Raw genomic sequence first — 17,362 nt, 5'->3', positions numbered from 1 at the left:
GAAGTTGTATTTCTGATCAAGACACGTTAGCGGCTCCATTTTATTACCATCTTCGTATAATCGAGTTCGATAATTAAGCTTGGAGCTAGCTGCCATAGGTGGTTCGAGGCCGAACAGACCGATACATTTATGGTAGACTAACGCGTGTGTTTGTGAAAAATGCTGTTATAAAACATATAAACTTATCTTCGTAATGTATACTGGAAGGGACTGGAAACTTTATTAAATTGTTACATAAAACTGTTTGTTTGCTAGGCGAACTGGAAATATGCCAACAAATTTTCTTACAAAAGCTACGGGGTGATGACGATAGAGTCAGCATATTTCTAGTAGATTAAAGTAAATACATAAACAGTGGCACGGACTCACTTGTTGATCTCAACGAAGTGAGATTTTATATACTTATATAAAGTCCCACTTCGCTAACATCAACATTACATAACAAGTATGTAACGTTGGTATATACTCGTAATATGCTTGACTGCATTTCTGCCTATTAGAATTTGAGAAATAATTGACTTGAAGGAATCTATTTTTGACGAACTCCCTTGCCTGGTGTAGAGCGCTGTAATCATATACCTAAGTGGAAGGTTTGGCTTTGAGATTTTTGCTGTATACAAGGTAGCTTCGTACGTTTACTTAGGAAAAATAAGTTACGTAGGTACCGGTGCAAGGCATTCGCTCAATGCAATGCCTCGCTGTTTATAGGTAGAAATATAGGGATCAAATTAAATCAAATAATTCCCGAGCACACCCTCCGAAATACATCTTTTAGAATAGAAACTTACCGATAGACCGACTATCTATATTACGATGATATTCTGAACTTCAGTCTTGTAATTTTTAAACCTGAAACCCTTGACGCACGTTTCGCTCCGAAACCGGAGCATCCTCAGGAGATGTTGACTTTACATAGAGGATACTGCCATAGATCTGTTTGGTGTGGGTATATGGATTGAAGATATTATAAATTACACCATACAGATTCTCCTACTTTTAGCGGAGTATAGCAAATTAAGCTTAATTTTCATAGTATATAATGGAATTCCGCAAAGAACGCCTGCTTCTATCCGACATCATTTGAGTTGATGGGACCCGTTTGCAACAAGCACCCTAGGATCGTGGCTCTTGAAACTCACTACAATATACATATGTCCAGCAGAGCACGTGGATGGCAACTCTGCGTTAAAATGCGTAGATTGTGTTATATTTGCTATGACTGTTCTAGTATAGCAGTTACTTCAATGTTATAAAACGATTTTAAGCGCCTTAGATATTTCACAGTTCTTTGAATCGCTTTGAAGTCTTTAGAAGTAATTGCTTAGGTACTTAGTTTGCGTAGAAATCACATTTATCGTTAGGAAAATTAGTAATTAAAACATCTTTAAGGCAAAATAAAATTTTACTAGAGTTCGGATTTATTTAGTACCTACCAAAAAATAAAATTAACATACAAAGGACAAGACGTGTACAAGGACAACATATCTAAAGAGATTTCTTCCAGAAGCCCTAGAATTACCGAGCAATGTGTGACATGAATAGGCTTATTATTAAAATTGAACCAGTTTTGAAAGAAACAGGTGTAATTATATTCTATACTTATAAACAACATAATCAATACTTACATAACACTTTGGATGAACGTTTGTTACTCCAATCTCGTAAGAACGGCGGAACGGGTTAGGATTAAATTATGCACTGGTACAATAATAGAATATATTCTGGAATAGCACGTACTTGCTACTTTTTATCCCGGCAAAATGTAAGGTTCTCGTGGTAAAGATTTCTTTTTTTCGTGTTTTTTGACTTGGTACTGAGTGGTAGTTCACGGTTCAGAGAATAACATAGGGATACACATACAAATTTCCACGCGAACGAATTCGCGGGCACCTAGTTGGCAAGCTATAGTAATCTACGATATTTAAGCTCTGTGTGGTATGTTTTCCATATATTTTTTTTTAATTCAGCACAACACAGAGCTTCCAAATAAGAGTGGATTACAATTGTGGGATTTGAAAACAAATGGGCATGTAAGAATTGGCCATGAATATCTGTAGACCTTGTTCAACTGGTTACAGTTACCTATTTGCTACGGAAAAATCCTAGGAATAAGAACTTGTCTATTAAGAAACAATAGCCAATCAATAAAATTAAACCAACGTTTTTCATTCCGGTGGAAGATTTACCTTATAGCTTTTTATTAACGTTAAGAAACTGTAGGGCATATAAGGGCGATTCCTCATTACTGCGATTCATCATTACTGCGTTTCATCGTCGCGTCGCGTTGCAATCAAACCGTACAGCGTTGCAACGCCGCAACGCTGTATTGTGGCGGTTCATTTAAAATACATAGAATACAATTCAGCGTTGTCGAACCACACTACGCAATGCAACACACTAAGGCAATTCGCCCATTACGGCTTTTACAGTGATTTTGAAGTTGTGCATTTTGTTGAAGCGCGTTTGTATTGCTGCTTTGACCATTTGTCGCATATCAAACGCGTGAAAGTAAAGCAATACAATGGCTGGTCGACCACCACAACTATTTGTTGCGAATCAGTAGTGCGCTCTGTTATCACCCCTTTCTCATCTTAGGTTTGGTTGTTTAATTTTGAACTCTTGACAGAAACGATAAAATCGCGTTGTAATCAACATCGTATTTGCATCGACGCAAACGCGCGACCGCAATGCAACTCTATATAGGTACGCTAACTCGTATGTAAGTACTGTTTTGGGGGACAGCGAATACTTACAAGAAGTACGAGACTGTATCGATGCTTCATCGCAACAATTCAAAATCGTGGTACCTAGCAACTGTGAAACAAATTGCGTTACGCGTATTTACAATGAAATTTTTTACCTACATTTGTTCTAGTATTTTTACCAGCACGTAGCTTGAGCGATGGCAACACGATCTTTTTGCTACTACATGGCTACAAAAAGTAGGTAGTAGATTTGAATATATCTTCCAAAGTAGGTCCAAATTAGGTAGATATAATTAGTGACCGACGGAAGGCAAGTGATAGACTAATTTAGGAACCATCCGGTTGCCGTCTCTATCCAATGAAGCATAATCAATTTTAAATCTTTCTTATCTCCTGTTACATCGAAGTACTTACAACTATTTTAACATATCTATTGAGTATTGGAGCTCATTTGTATTAAAAGACTTGTCCCGCGCTACAAGGGCATACATGACGGCTAACCTAGAGTCTCAACATAAAAAACGTTGAGTTATTTGCTTCTATAATCAAGCAATTTATACCTAAAGTAGGCAAGATCTTTAAAGTGTCTATAATTATTAACTTGAATATGGTTTTAGCCATCAAAGAGCGTACCTATTACAATAACTATAAGGTCCTTGGGTAGGTAAGTTACATCGAACCACGTAGGTATGGATTATAGAGTGCTATTAAAATGTATAATGCAAGGCTGTATTACTAAAGAATCCGGGATACGAACAAACATTATTATTTTAATCAACATTTTTTTAACTGTAGTTTTTCCTCATATTAAAAAAAAATATCTAGCAAATAATTTATTTTTCTTGAATAGAAACTAGATATTAAATATTTACCATGAAATACAGATCTCTACGATTGAATAGGTAGCTGCGTGACACTACAAAGTTTCTTGGCACACTTGATAAAAGTAATTATTGCGGAAATAAGTTGAAATTGGAAACAAATGACAAAAATAATCAATACCGTTTAACGAGTCAGATCTAAAACCAACAAATAATTATGATGGTAAAATAAAAATACAAAACCAACTAAATAAAATAAAACAAAAAAAAGCAATCGTAAGATGATTAAAGAATAAGTAACAAAGTTAGATAGTCCAAACACAGACGTAAATATAAACCACACTAACAGCTTCCACCAAACCAATAAATTAAACCGTTATCAAGACCAAATTAAACGTAGTAAAAGTTAAGATAATAGTTATTTCGGAAATAGAGCGTGGAACTCCGTCTAATCCGCTTAATTCGATAGATCCCAGGGCATCGGATGGAGGTCAATTGTCCATTTATCCTTTTAACGAAATTGATAAAACGAAACTAACTCGGGTGATTTTAATTGATCGAATAATATAGAGAGTTAAAAACGAATTTGGTCGACGATACCTACATTGCATCTCTTAAATGAAGAAGTTGATATTTGGAGGGGAGACCTTTAAGACCATGTTGCCTTAATGATCCTTCCTTATGAAACACAAATATACATAATTTTTATTAGTGTTTCTACCTACACTTGGAGGAATTATCAATTTTATAAATTTAAAATGCATATAAAAATTTTCGGAACCGGCAGGATTTGAACCTGCGACTCTCTGGCAATCGCAGGTTCAAATCCTGTCGGTTCCTGTCTGTTCCATGTCATGAGTTAGTAAGTTGTAATTATTTCAGATGATATATACATACATCCATCCATATATCCCTCCTCACAAACTTTCGCATTTATAAAATCAGAAGGATGGTAGCATTCAGATGCATGACGCATGCATTCGATCGTTGTCCCATATTCCTTGCGACTTGCTGTTATTTGTGAAGAGTTATGTCCTTTATCTCCAAAAATACTTATCAGATCTTCATTAAAACTACAACAATACATGCTTCATAGTATGCACTTTCAAATAAAAAAAGAATTATTGAAATCCGTTCAAATTTAACGGATCTGTTAAGTAAAATTGAAAAAAAAATTCATCCCGTTTCCCGGAGGAAACTTATTGTTTATCGGGATAAAAGGTATCCTATATGTTGACCCGGAATATCAGCTAGCACTATACCAAATTTTATTTAAATCCGTTCAGTAGTCTTCACGTGATGCCCGGACAGACAGTCAGACAGACAGACAGACAGACAGACAGACAGACAGACAGACAAAAATTAAATAAAAATCTGTTTTGGACTCAGTATCGATTATAAAGCATCCCCCGTCCAAATTTTCAAAATATATTAAATGTACAGAAATCTTCCAGTTACAGTTTTATTATAAGTAGGTATAGATATGAAATGAATAGTTGCAGAAGTAGTAATTTTGTACCAAATTATCTAGCTAAGTGAAAAATGCATTTGATACTAAATCTATTGGAATCCTATTCTCTTTCAAGTCACAGTAGCATAAATAATACATGTGCAGACAAAGGGACATGACACAATTGCGTAATCGTTTGAAGCTACGCCTTTCGTGAATTGTCAGACCATAACAATATGGAAACCAATTCAACTTCGCCCACTACTTCCTTTTGGGAGGGAAAAAAATAAATTATTTTCTTTCTAAGCATTACAAAACACGCTAACGCCTATCTACGACCTCTAATTAAAAATTTCAAAAGTATCTATTATTTATGAGTTATCTACCATCTATCTGTATTCGACATATTTATTAAAGAAGATAGGTATTATGTAATAGCTAACTTCAATCTTTTGGAATCATTTTTTTGATAGAAAGTGATTGGAAATCCAATGCTTTCCTTTGCAGGATTTTAGTTACAGATATAGTCTGTAATCAGTTACCTTTTGCTTTAGACATTTGCTCTTTACGGTATCATCATGCAAAAAACAAAACCCAGCCCGCTCCGCCGGGCTAGATTTTGCTTTATATTATTTAAACAATAAACTTACATCATTAAATTTTTAATTTAAGTCTCATAATATATTAAATCATTTATTTCTCTCCATATTCATTCTCTTCTCGAGCGGATGAAGATCATTATCTACACCCATGTACACCCAACAATAGAATATCATCATAGTAAATAAAAGCTGTATTTGACAGTTTGACAGTTCAAAAATAGGAGTGCTCCGATCGTCACCAAACTTTACAGGATTACTCGCCAGGTCAATCCGGAGATTCCCTGAAAGTTTTATTGAAATCGGTCCAGCCGTTTCGGAGCCTATTCGGAACATAACCACACACTTTCTCTTTTATATATATAGACTAGAGGTCCCTCGCGACGTCGTCCGCGCAAAAGTTTACCTTAAAAGATAGACATGCTGTCGCCTGTCCCAGGCTTTTTTTAGAACTGATAAAGGAAAAAACTTTTTCATGCGTGATTTTATCGAAACTTTAACCGTTTACGCAGCGCACGTGGCGTAAGCTAAGTGGCCGATTTTGAAACATTCTTCATTGGTCCTATGCTCCTTTTAGTCTTAGCGTGATGGAATATACTCTATAGCCTTCCTCGATAGATCAGCTATCCAACACTGAAAGAGTTTATCAAATCAGACTCGTACCTGAATAAATCGGCCGTTTAGTTGCAGTATAGGTAAATAACCTAGATACCGACTGTAGCGCCATCTTTCGGGCTGATTTGTGAATCTAAACCATCCAGGATGACACCCAAACGCATACAAAAAAATTCATTCAAATCGGTCCAGCCGTTTAGGAGGAGTTCAGTGACATACACACGCACAGAAGAATTATATATATAAAGATAGTTTTCCACTTACTATCAGGTGGGTGGACTTACCAACAGGTGCTTGGTCCATTAATTAATAATTATAAAAAAATAAAAAATTAAATATCACTTGTCTAGTTATCTGCTACAAAATTTACTGGGATGACCAGTCTAATTTAGAACCCATGGGGCAGAGTTATTATGTCATGAACTCGTTACGGTATGGTGCCGCAACATGAACTTCTCCCCTCTTATTATCACGCTTAATGTTCCTTAAAACAAGCATATACATGATTTCGAGACATCTACTAGTTATTTTCCTAGTTACTAGTTTATATTTACTCATCTAAACCGATATTCTGCATTGCTTATGAAAAAAATGCGACTTTTTGACATTACACACAACTGCTTCTAGATGTAGGACAGGTTTGAAACTTAAATAAATAAATATACTACGACAATACACACATCGCCATCTAGCCCCAAAAGTAAGCGTAGCTTTTGTTATGAATACTAATATGACTGATGAATATTTTGATAAATAATATTCGTAAATTCTTATAATATACATATAAACACCCAGCCACTAAAAAAATTAATGTTCATCACACAAAAATTTTCCAGTCGTGGGAATCGAACTCACAGCCTTGGACACAGAAAGCAGGTTCGCTGCCCACTGCGCCAAGGTTAAAAAGCCATCCGATGGATGATGTCCAGCATGTACTGGTGGAATGTAGCAGATACAATTTGGAGCGACTAGATGTTATGCGGCGGTACAAAATCAACAGATTTGACGTGGGTGCTCTAACGAGCCTTCTCTCTCAACCGACCACAGAAGGTTTCAGGTCTGTTGTTGAGATATTTGTGCATAGGCAGCAATAACAGATTTTATCTGTTACATTTCCCTTATATTAATATAGTTATTAGGTTTTTTATTTACTAGTTACTTAAGGGATGATGGGGCTGGCATATCCGTGTTGGATAAAAGTCCGAAATAAATAAAGATTAAAAAAAAAAAAAAAAAAAAAGCCATCAACATGACGGAAATGTGCATTGTAAAATACCATCTCCTGAGAATGGTAATCCTCTGGTATTTAAATTAATCGGGCTTAGAAAGCGTATTACCGAAATTTTGTTGTGCGTACCAATGACTTCCGCAATTTAACGCAAGGTTCGATCTGATACGTAATACGTGCAAATGTCGTATACAACCATCTCATTTTAAAAACTTTGCCGTTTGAAATAATTCCCAAAATTTGACCACTATCAGTTGCATATTATCGAATGTATGATAAGATCTTAATTTCACCCAATAGATGAATATAGGGGTTTGCCGGGAACCGGAATATGAGTATTTTTAAATACATCATTGCTTCTAACTCTTTATTAATAAAACATTTTTAGGTTTATTCTTTATTCCACTACAATTTGTGACCCTTGACTCCAATCTTAGCTGGTGGTAAGTGATGATGCAGTCTAAGATGGTAGCGAGCTAACCTGTTGGGTAGTATATGCAGTGGCATGCATTGAAGGTATGCACAGGGTATGCATTAAGCGGGCAGATAATGTAAAATGAAAAAAATCTCCAGTACGCTTTATAAAAAACAGTTGTAAGAGTTATAAAAATCCTACCCTTTAGATTTTATAACTTATACGTATTGAAGGTATGCACAGGGTATGCATTAAGCGGGCAGATAATGTAAAATGAAAAAAATCTCCAGTACGCTTTATAAAAAACAGTTGTAAGAGTTATAAAAAATCTACCCTTTAGATTTTATAACTTATACTGGAGATTTTCTTTATTTTATAACATCTGCATACATACATCTGCCTGTACATACACTCTATGCACGCCACTGAGTATATGGTATTCATAATCTTAATCGTTTTCTACGCGAACACTAAATCACTTAGCGGCACGTCCTCGTTGGTAGGGTGGTAACTACTCACGGCCAAAGTCTTCCACCAGACCAGATCAGACCAGACCAGAGAAAATAAATATAAATTCCCAAATTGCCCCTGCCGGATTTTGAACCCGGGACCTCCTACGTAAATTAACAACGCTCACCCTTGCGCCAGGGAGGTCCTCATAAACGTTTATGTCTTACATTGTTTTATAACAAATAAAGGGCTTAAATGTGACATAACGTTGGAATAGATACGCAGTGAAATTTCACATTTGAAAGATGCTATCAAATGAAGTGTGACAAAACATCGAACTATTCCGACGTTTTGTCACGTTTGTTAATAAAAGGGGCAGTGTCATTCTGCTATTGCGTAGTAGAACTAGAACTGCTTCTTATGAATCTAATATAATTAACTACTTGTACGGCATATTGCCGCAAACTTTGTTCTTTGTTTTCTCAGATTAATGACGGGGTATTTTTAATCTGTGTAAAAAAAAATGATTTCTTTATGGAACCTAAGCTTGTAAATTTTATAATATCGTGTGTTTTAGATCCAGTCAGCTAATAAGTTTTATTTAGAGCTGAAAATAAAAATAACCCTTTTTCACTGGCCGCACTCGTCAAAAATCTTCAGATGGCAGATTGAACTTAGTAATGCTATCCTTATCTATACAGGGAAGAGAAGACAAAGGATAGTTGGTACAACTAAACTCAATCTGTTAACTCTAGTCTGTGTATTAGATTGTGTTTTCTTAAACTGTGGCAACCCTTAAGTAGGTTTATAGTACAGCAAATTTTTTTAGTTTTAAAATATTTTTTGTTACAGCCTTTTGTAACATTCAAAACAAAATATTCGGTTTGTTTCTTCGGTTGTCCACTAACCTTCGCTGTAATTAGTCTTATATATACCAATTAATCTACTAACGAGAAAATTATTGACCATAATATGATGTAATTTTGTTTATCATGTAGGACGTTTCACGTATTATTGAAATTATAATATATATATAACAAAAGGTTTTTGAATTTAACTTAATGAATGAAATCGTTTAAGAATATCAGCACTTACCTAAAACATAGTGTATAGGAATTTATATTATCATTTAAACCTTTTGCAAGCATCCGTACATTACTATGATGGAGATGTTTTCGCATTTTGAATTTATGTAAATATCGTTTGTTTCGTCATTCCTATTTATATTCTTTTACACTGCCTCAAGTAATTGGAAAGTTTGGTAATGCGCCAAATGTCATTCTACTGTTAATAAAGCTACATACTATCTTTGATCATCAATTTAGCCGATCGAAGGTCTAGGTAATGATAGTTTAAAAAATGTGTCTTGGTATAAAGTTGGTATACCTTAGGTACCTTATAAAAGGTGCTTACTCAAAAAAGTGATTTAAAAACCGGATGACTAGGTACCTACCTATCTAACTTCGATGGCATCTATAAAATTATGTAGCTTTTTACAAAGAATATAACCAATTTATCACTTCAGGTTATGCATTTTACCATGACGTCACCTAAAAAAATAGGATAAAAAATAAAATAGGATAAAATAGGATATAGGTACCTACTTCATTTGATGCACTTCAACATAAAACGTGTGGGTTGTTTAGGTACCTATCTTCCTTAATAAAATATATAACACTATCTCCTTTTTATGAGCTTAGTAGATAGGCAGCAATATTAGATATTTATATTCATTAAAATATAAGATAAATTCATTAACTGTTGTAGTTGCTGGGGTACTAACCCCAGTCTTTCTTTATGTTGATGAATACTTGTTTTTAACTAATAGTAATAAGAATTTAGTTTTACTATTGCAGATTTGTGATTTAGAATGTACGTCATTGATATAATAAGCAGTTACTACTTGCTGTGGTAGTTGTATGTAGGTTAACTAGATGGCGCCTCCTTCTTAGCTGTTCTCGTAAGGGAGAGAGTCATATTCAGTAAACGTTAGTGCGAGCGAGCGCACTATAGGTTATTATTACGCCTACACTGAGGACAGAAGCCGCACGCGCACACAAAAAATCCATCCGACGAGAGCGCAGGCGCAACGCTATATTCGCCCACAACTTCAGTTCGGTCAACTTCGTCATTTAGTGGTGACCGAAACGTCGATGTGTGTGGTAGTGAAGTTAACTTTTCTAACATAGGATTCTCACAAAATAACAATAACCAATTACTAAAGTACAATCACCAATTGATCGTGTTCTTTACAAACATTTAACGTGTCATAAGTTGTTAAAATAGAAATCAAAATGTGTGATAATACCAATCCTTCGACACAAAGTATAGCGGACTACTTAGCTCAGTTGCTCAAAGACAGGAAGCAACTGGCTGCCTTCCCGAATGTTTTCATGCACATGGAGAGACTTCTTGATGAAGGTATGTATTTCTCATTTTAGGTTATCACGAAACATTGGCGGATACAAGTGCTAATCAAATCTAATGCTGCTTATAACCACCGGGTCCGCAATAAATTGGATGCGTCGTGAAACGTACACGATTTAAAGTTTATTTTTGTCTACGTCCCGCCGAGTTATGGTCCAGTGATGACTGTAACGCGATCCTGCATTTCGAAAAGTGAAGTAAAGCAGAACGTCTCAGCGGTCGCGATTTGCGGTCAGCATCTGTTAGATTGTCGCGATAGGTAGGTACCTACCTACTTGTAAAATGAATGTGGTTAAGTGAGCGTGTTTGCTGTTCGATTCGTTGATATTCCAAGTGGATTGGAGTACTTCTGGTATTGCGATTGGAATTTTGAGCAATGAAATGGGGGCGCGTAAAGAGAAGGATGGCTGGTCCTGCGCTGAACCTGTTTATAGGGCCGTGTTACATACCGTGCGAGTAGTGGAATGTCGCCACTTCGAGTGGTACCGTAGCCGATCGTTTTCAGTCATGCGGCATACGAGATTTGTACGCAACGCGACGCAGGCACTCAGCTTTGCGTCGCTTATAGCCTCATTTAACACAGGCTACCTAACTGGTAGCCTGTACCTACCTAGCTACTTACGCCTTATCTTAAACTACTGCATGTTTTATACTGCCTCCACGTTTAATATGCAAATAAATTATTCACTGGAATAGCTCTTTAATGACATAGATACCTAGATAAGTAAATAGGTGGACAGTATGTAAATATTTATAATACCTAGTAATATTTAAATTATAGTTTTAATTCGATAAATAAAAAAACAACCCTCTATAAACAAAAGTTAAATTTGGAATAGGTACCTACTACCTACCTACATTAATATAAAACCGAATACCTGCATTAATGCGTGAAGGAAAATTTTAAAAAAAGGAATACCATATAGATATTAAAGCAATATTTGAAAGCATAAAAAAATTTGGTAAAAAAAAAATGTTAAGATAACAGTACATAGGCATTCTGTATTCAGCCTAAAAACATTCATGAATAACAGGTAGGTATTTCTACCTACTTGCAAAATATCAGCTAACAATTGGTCATAGATGTTTGTTACGCCACCAAACGGTACGGTGCGGTAAAGACATCTAACAGCTGGTGAAGAATGCAACGAAACAATCATAAATATTTTACCAATAATAATAATGACTCATGAGGACAAAACAAGAAGATTCAGAATAGGTAATTAAATCATATTTACGTTTTAATTAGTTGCGTGATTAGACTTGATTCTATTGAAATGGGTCCGGTTCTTCAATAACAGTAAACCCGATTGAAATTCTAGGCACACCTGATCACACAATTTGAATAATAATCTCTGTAATGCATAGGCATTATGTTTATAAGATTTTAAAATACCTAGTTATTTAATTATGAAGGTAGGTAGGTACCATACAAAATCATGTTTATAGTAACTAGGTAGGTAGGTACTACCCGTTTAGATCGAATTTGCTTAGACACATAGGTTGTAGAAATCTTGGAAAACTTCGCAAGGATCTTTATCATCGCGCAATGTCCATATTGCGATCATTTTACCCTACTTTCTATTTCCTCTTACCTACCTACTTGAATCAAGGGGATCTGAGAGGAAAATTAAGATCTAATGAATTATAGTAGTAATATCTACTAAGGTTGACAACTTGGATCTAAAGCGTTACCTACCTACTTCAATAGGAACAATATTTTTATCAATATCAGATACAATTTCAGAAGAAGGAAATAAAGATGGATTACAAAAAAATACAAACGTAACTTGATCTATTATACATATTATGTAATTGAATCGTTTAACGAAATAGGATACATTTTTTAATTTATTTATGATACTTTAGTAAAAAGCGAGCAAGCGAGTCATCTGATGTTAAGTGATTACCGCCGCCCATGAAAATCTGTTATACCAGATGAGCCACCAAACCTTTGCCGGGTTTTGAAGAATTAGTTTATATGAACGTTTATGCGTAGATGGAAGATCTCGCCACAGTTTACAAGCGTGCAGCAGAATTTAGCTGATAAATGGTTTGGATTAATGATTTCTTTTACGGCGTGATGTTTGGTCAGAGAGAAGGTTATCATAACACTCCCCATCATAAAGTCTAAAGAACACATAAAGGGAGCTGAGGTCCGATCGGTGCATCAAAGATTTCAATAACAGGACATAAATCAATAGATTTTTCTACATGTTAGTCTAAGTTTTATTCCAGTTTCCCGTCATATCATAAATCGATCTCTAAATCGTGTAATATACATAAAATCACAAATTAGACACCGCTTTTTTTGTAGATCATAGAACTGTAGATACTATTTTTTATTTCGTATTAGGTAGCTATATTTATAAATAAGCAATCTTGTGTAAAATGTGAGTATGTACCAATATATATATTATTATCATATTTTGTACATTCGCGGTGAAGTGTTACAGCAAGTTGAAGCACACCGAAAGCTATAAAATGTGACAAGAAATCATTAAATCTGGTCACGTCTCAAACTCGGCAAGGACTGTTAGCCTGACACCTAAATACAACATGTCATAATACCGTAACGATTTACGTTCAACGTTGCTGAGATGCTAGATGAATTTTAAAAATTAATTAAAGTTGGAGGAATCCAAACGCATTATGAAAAAATCTTGTTTTGAACAGTCCTCTTCTTAAATGATGAGGTAATTTTTGATTCATAAAATTTCTTATGAAATGTCATACTTGTTTTTGTTAATGGCGTCGGGCATACGTACTTATTTCCAAGATTTTATTACATTGCATCTGAATTGGGTTGCCGTAAGTTAATATCAATATTAAACTTACATCATCAGTAAACTTGTTGATTTAACATTTGCCATAAACAGCCTGTACAACCAATCATTAAGAATAGTTTATTCCTTTATAATAAGCGTTTGATAGGATGACGAGATCATCTGATTAAAGGTTTAAATTCAAATTAAGAATGATTCAGTTGATTTCGCCGCCACCGTCTGGGTTTGGGAGTTGCGCCATCGATATTAGATTATTTTATGGTTTATTTGGCACGTTGTCGCTCCAGTGAAATCTGTGAGGACTTGACGAAAATATCGACGGCCCTCTGACAGTCAACCGGTGAGGCATATCGGGTTACGGCGGAGTAATAAAATAGAATTTGTCAGTAAGAAGTACAAATATAAAATGATCAACTTTCAACTATGCCGTCTATCTGAAACCAAGGAATTGCTAAGTTTGAGCTGAAAAATAAAACAATAATGTATGTATAAGCTAGTATTCATGTTATTTAATTTGAAGTACCTAATCACTCATCAATCATCAAAATTGACACAAATTGACTAATCAAATGATAACGCTATTTGTATCAATGAACTATTGCTTTATATTTTGACGATACACACATTTTACCAGATTTACTGATAACTTTTATCTAAAATGTTTTACACGGTCTTTTGTGATTACGCGATGATAAAAGATAAAGAGTTTAATAGCCTTTGTATGTGTCCCTTGCACTATCTAGTCTTAAAAATTAGCTGGTGTAGATTTCAAGCTAATTACTCGTATAATCAAGATTTAAAGATTGCCTTTAATTTTCTCATTTTTGGGTTATGAATTTAACATAAAATAAATAAAATAGGAATACAAATCCATTTAATGTTAGTATTAAAAGATTTAACTTTTAAAGTAATTATATCTACATACTACAGAATAAACGATCCAAAACTTTATAAACACGAGTTCATAGAGTTTAGGATCATTTATACTTAACTTAATCTTGACGAGGTCATAAAGAGTGGATTTCAGTTAACTTCTCATAATATGGTGCGATTAGCTTAACTCAAAAAAAAGCCTCTAAAAATCAGAAACCTCAACAAAACATAGTATATTTGATAACTGTTATTCACACCTGTGCTCGAATTGAATCATAAAACTGTTAATGTTAAATTGTTATAATTTTGCAATTATGATGTGTTTGAAGCGTAGGTGCTGTTTAACTTTTATTCCGCAACCCTGTAGCTAAAGTGATTCTAAGGAGAGTCATTATAAGGTTGCTTAGCTTGTGATTAGTAGTTTGCGCCCACTCGAATGACCAAATGAGGGTAAATCGTGGGTAGAGTGGAGGTGTAGGAGCCAAGGCTGTTCCAGTCGCTCCAACACGACATAATACGCAGTGGGTTGCTTAATTAATACGTCTCATTCAAAACAGTCATCGGTTTAAAAAAATAAAGTGTCCATTGGTTAGATTGTGGCCGTTGCCTAATATGGCTCACAAACAGATAACAGATGAAATACTCAAGCGAAGACTAAGGCTCTTTTTTCTGCGGGCTTTGTTACAGACAATGCGTCAAATGGCAAATATTGACACGCGACTCATTTTATCGTACCAACCTCGATAAGGCTGCACTACATCTCTTGGCAAACTGGTTCATGTAGGCACCTATTCTTCAACCGTTCCCACGACACCACTGCTTTATGTATCTACTCTTGATCTTAAGCGACGTGATCGTTCAACTAATGAGAGATTTCTACCGTCAGGAAAATCTCGTTTGTAATGCAACTGTTATTAGTGCACTCACAAACAATGTCTACAAAATGCTACTAGCAACAAACTATATTTTAATTATTTCTTCTAAGATGTACGTGAAAGGTCCTCAATTCGACCCTCGAGTATATTCAATACACACTTTTTACAGTGTAAAGCGATTTTAGTTATTTTTTCTATTTTATAGTTAACTCATTTACGGTTGTCATATATGTATAAATTGAAGTGAATATCTGATTATGATTTTCAGAGATGGAGGAAAAATTTACTCAACAGTCAACATCGTGTATAATAGTTTTGTAAACATTAGATTTTTTAACAGTTATTAGTGAAATAGTGCAAACCCGACTTCATTAAGTCGGGTTTGTATTGTTTTGAAACTCTATAATCAGTTTCGGTATTCCTTCCAATTCTGAAGATCGTCAAGTCAATTTAAACATTTCGCAGTACTTTTGGGAGTCACAGTAAGTTTACGTTAAAAGCAAAAGGTGCTTCGCTGAATAGTAATGAAAGTAAGTAACCATCACTTGTACTTGTTTAGAACGCTTAAGTATGCATACGATATGGGCGCGTGGGCTGAACTGTAATTTGTAATGAAAATCGATAGCTTCAGACCGCCAAGGGAACCTGTCCTGTGGGTGTGACTAAAGCCTACGCCTACCCAGCTTACATGCCTAAAACCTTTCAATTTTTGGTCACCTACGCACTTTATCTGATTTATTAAATGCTTTTCATTGCTCCAAAAACTTATTTTGATGGCTATAAAGTGTTGTGTTGCTTTGAATCTTATTAAAAATAGCAAGAGGCGGATTTTTTTTTATTACCTACCTCTACGCCGAATGCAGCGAGGTTTATCACCGATTTGGGTAAATAATATTTAGATCTCGAATAGGCCAGAGAGAACATGGGTTGTCTTGTTTTTTAAACATGCTGCTTAAAATAATATGGCAAATATGTGAATTTGCATTACTGATTCAAAAGCAAAAAATACATAGTTATACAAATCCACTTCAATATGAATTAAACGTCTTAATTTAGTTTCTAGATATATTTTCAAGTAGCGCCCCGATTGGCGCAGTAGGCAGCGACCCTGCTTTCTGAGTCCAAGGCCGTGGGTTCGATTCCCACAACTGGAAAATGTTTGTGTGATGAACAGGAATGTTTTTCAGTGTCTGGGTGTTTATATGTATTTTATCAGTATGTATGTATATTATTCATTGAAAAAATATTCATCACTTATCTTAGTATCCATAACACAAGCTACGCTTACTTTGGGGCTAGATGGCGGTGTGTGTATTGTCGTAGTATATTTATTTATTTATTTATTTATTATTGATTATTTATTATTCATTATTCATATCTTCCTTCTTATAAAATAAGGCATGCATAACATCTATTGTTTTTAAAGTTGGTATTTATAAGATAAGTTAAGGAGATAGAGAAAGTACCACGTAAAAGTCGTAATACCATCACTTGTTTGTCATAATCCAAGACGTGCTAATGGGAGTGCGTGTCTGACTACCTAACTCCGTCCTATGAATTTAAATTGATGACAGGCTACTTCAAACATTCGATATGTGAGAAGAAAATAAAATGCCTCCTTATTTTTTCGTTTTATATTACTGACGTGTAAAATAAAACCACATCTCTTTTTAGAAACGTGCTTCATTACTGAAGGTCTTCGATTGCGTCTGGAAGGGGGTGCGCTTGTAGCGTGACGTGTCCCACACTATTCTGCCTTTAGCCATTATGTTGTAAGGTACAACTACTGTAAATTTGTTTAAGTTACTGGCCAGAGATTGGGAAATAAATAAATTGTTTATTTGGGCAACCGAGGCTCATATAGATGTTAGTGTTATATTAAACAAGGAGAATTAATGTAACACCATAGTTTTGATATGCTACTTCAGGTTAAAAATTTGGTTATTCAAAAAAGATTCCTAGTAAAATCACAATTCAATCCTTAATTAGTATTAATGGATAGAATAAGGAATAATAAGCAATTGTAGTTTATTAACCTTCATCGGGCTTATAGATTCAGAGCAGCCCTCTTCTGTCATAGAAGAGAAAGATATGAAGCATAAACCCACACATAGTTTG

The 17,362-nt window shown here is 34.9% G+C and overlaps 1 protein-coding gene across 4 annotated transcripts in view; it reads left to right on the top strand.

Moving 5' to 3' along the window:
• The first annotated feature begins 10,389 nt into the window (after positions 1–10,389).
• Positions 10,390–17,362, top strand: part of LOC120627104 (protein held out wings) — an 82,639-nt gene continuing 75,666 nt past the window's right edge. For all 4 annotated transcript variants that reach the window (XM_039894955.1, XM_039894956.1, XM_039894954.1 and 1 more), the window contains exon 1: positions 10,390–10,704. In XM_039894955.1, coding sequence (XP_039750889.1) covers positions 10,578–10,704 — 127 coding nt within the window. In that variant the 5' untranslated portion in view covers positions 10,390–10,577. The remainder of the gene's footprint in view (positions 10,705–17,362) is intronic.

This window comes from Pararge aegeria, chromosome 10 (genome assembly GCF_905163445.1).
Source record: "Pararge aegeria chromosome 10, ilParAegt1.1, whole genome shotgun sequence".
Taxonomy (NCBI): domain Eukaryota; kingdom Metazoa; phylum Arthropoda; class Insecta; order Lepidoptera; family Nymphalidae; genus Pararge; species Pararge aegeria.
The sequence above is the reverse complement of the archived record's forward strand: the minus strand, read 5'-3'. Positions and strand labels throughout refer to the sequence as shown.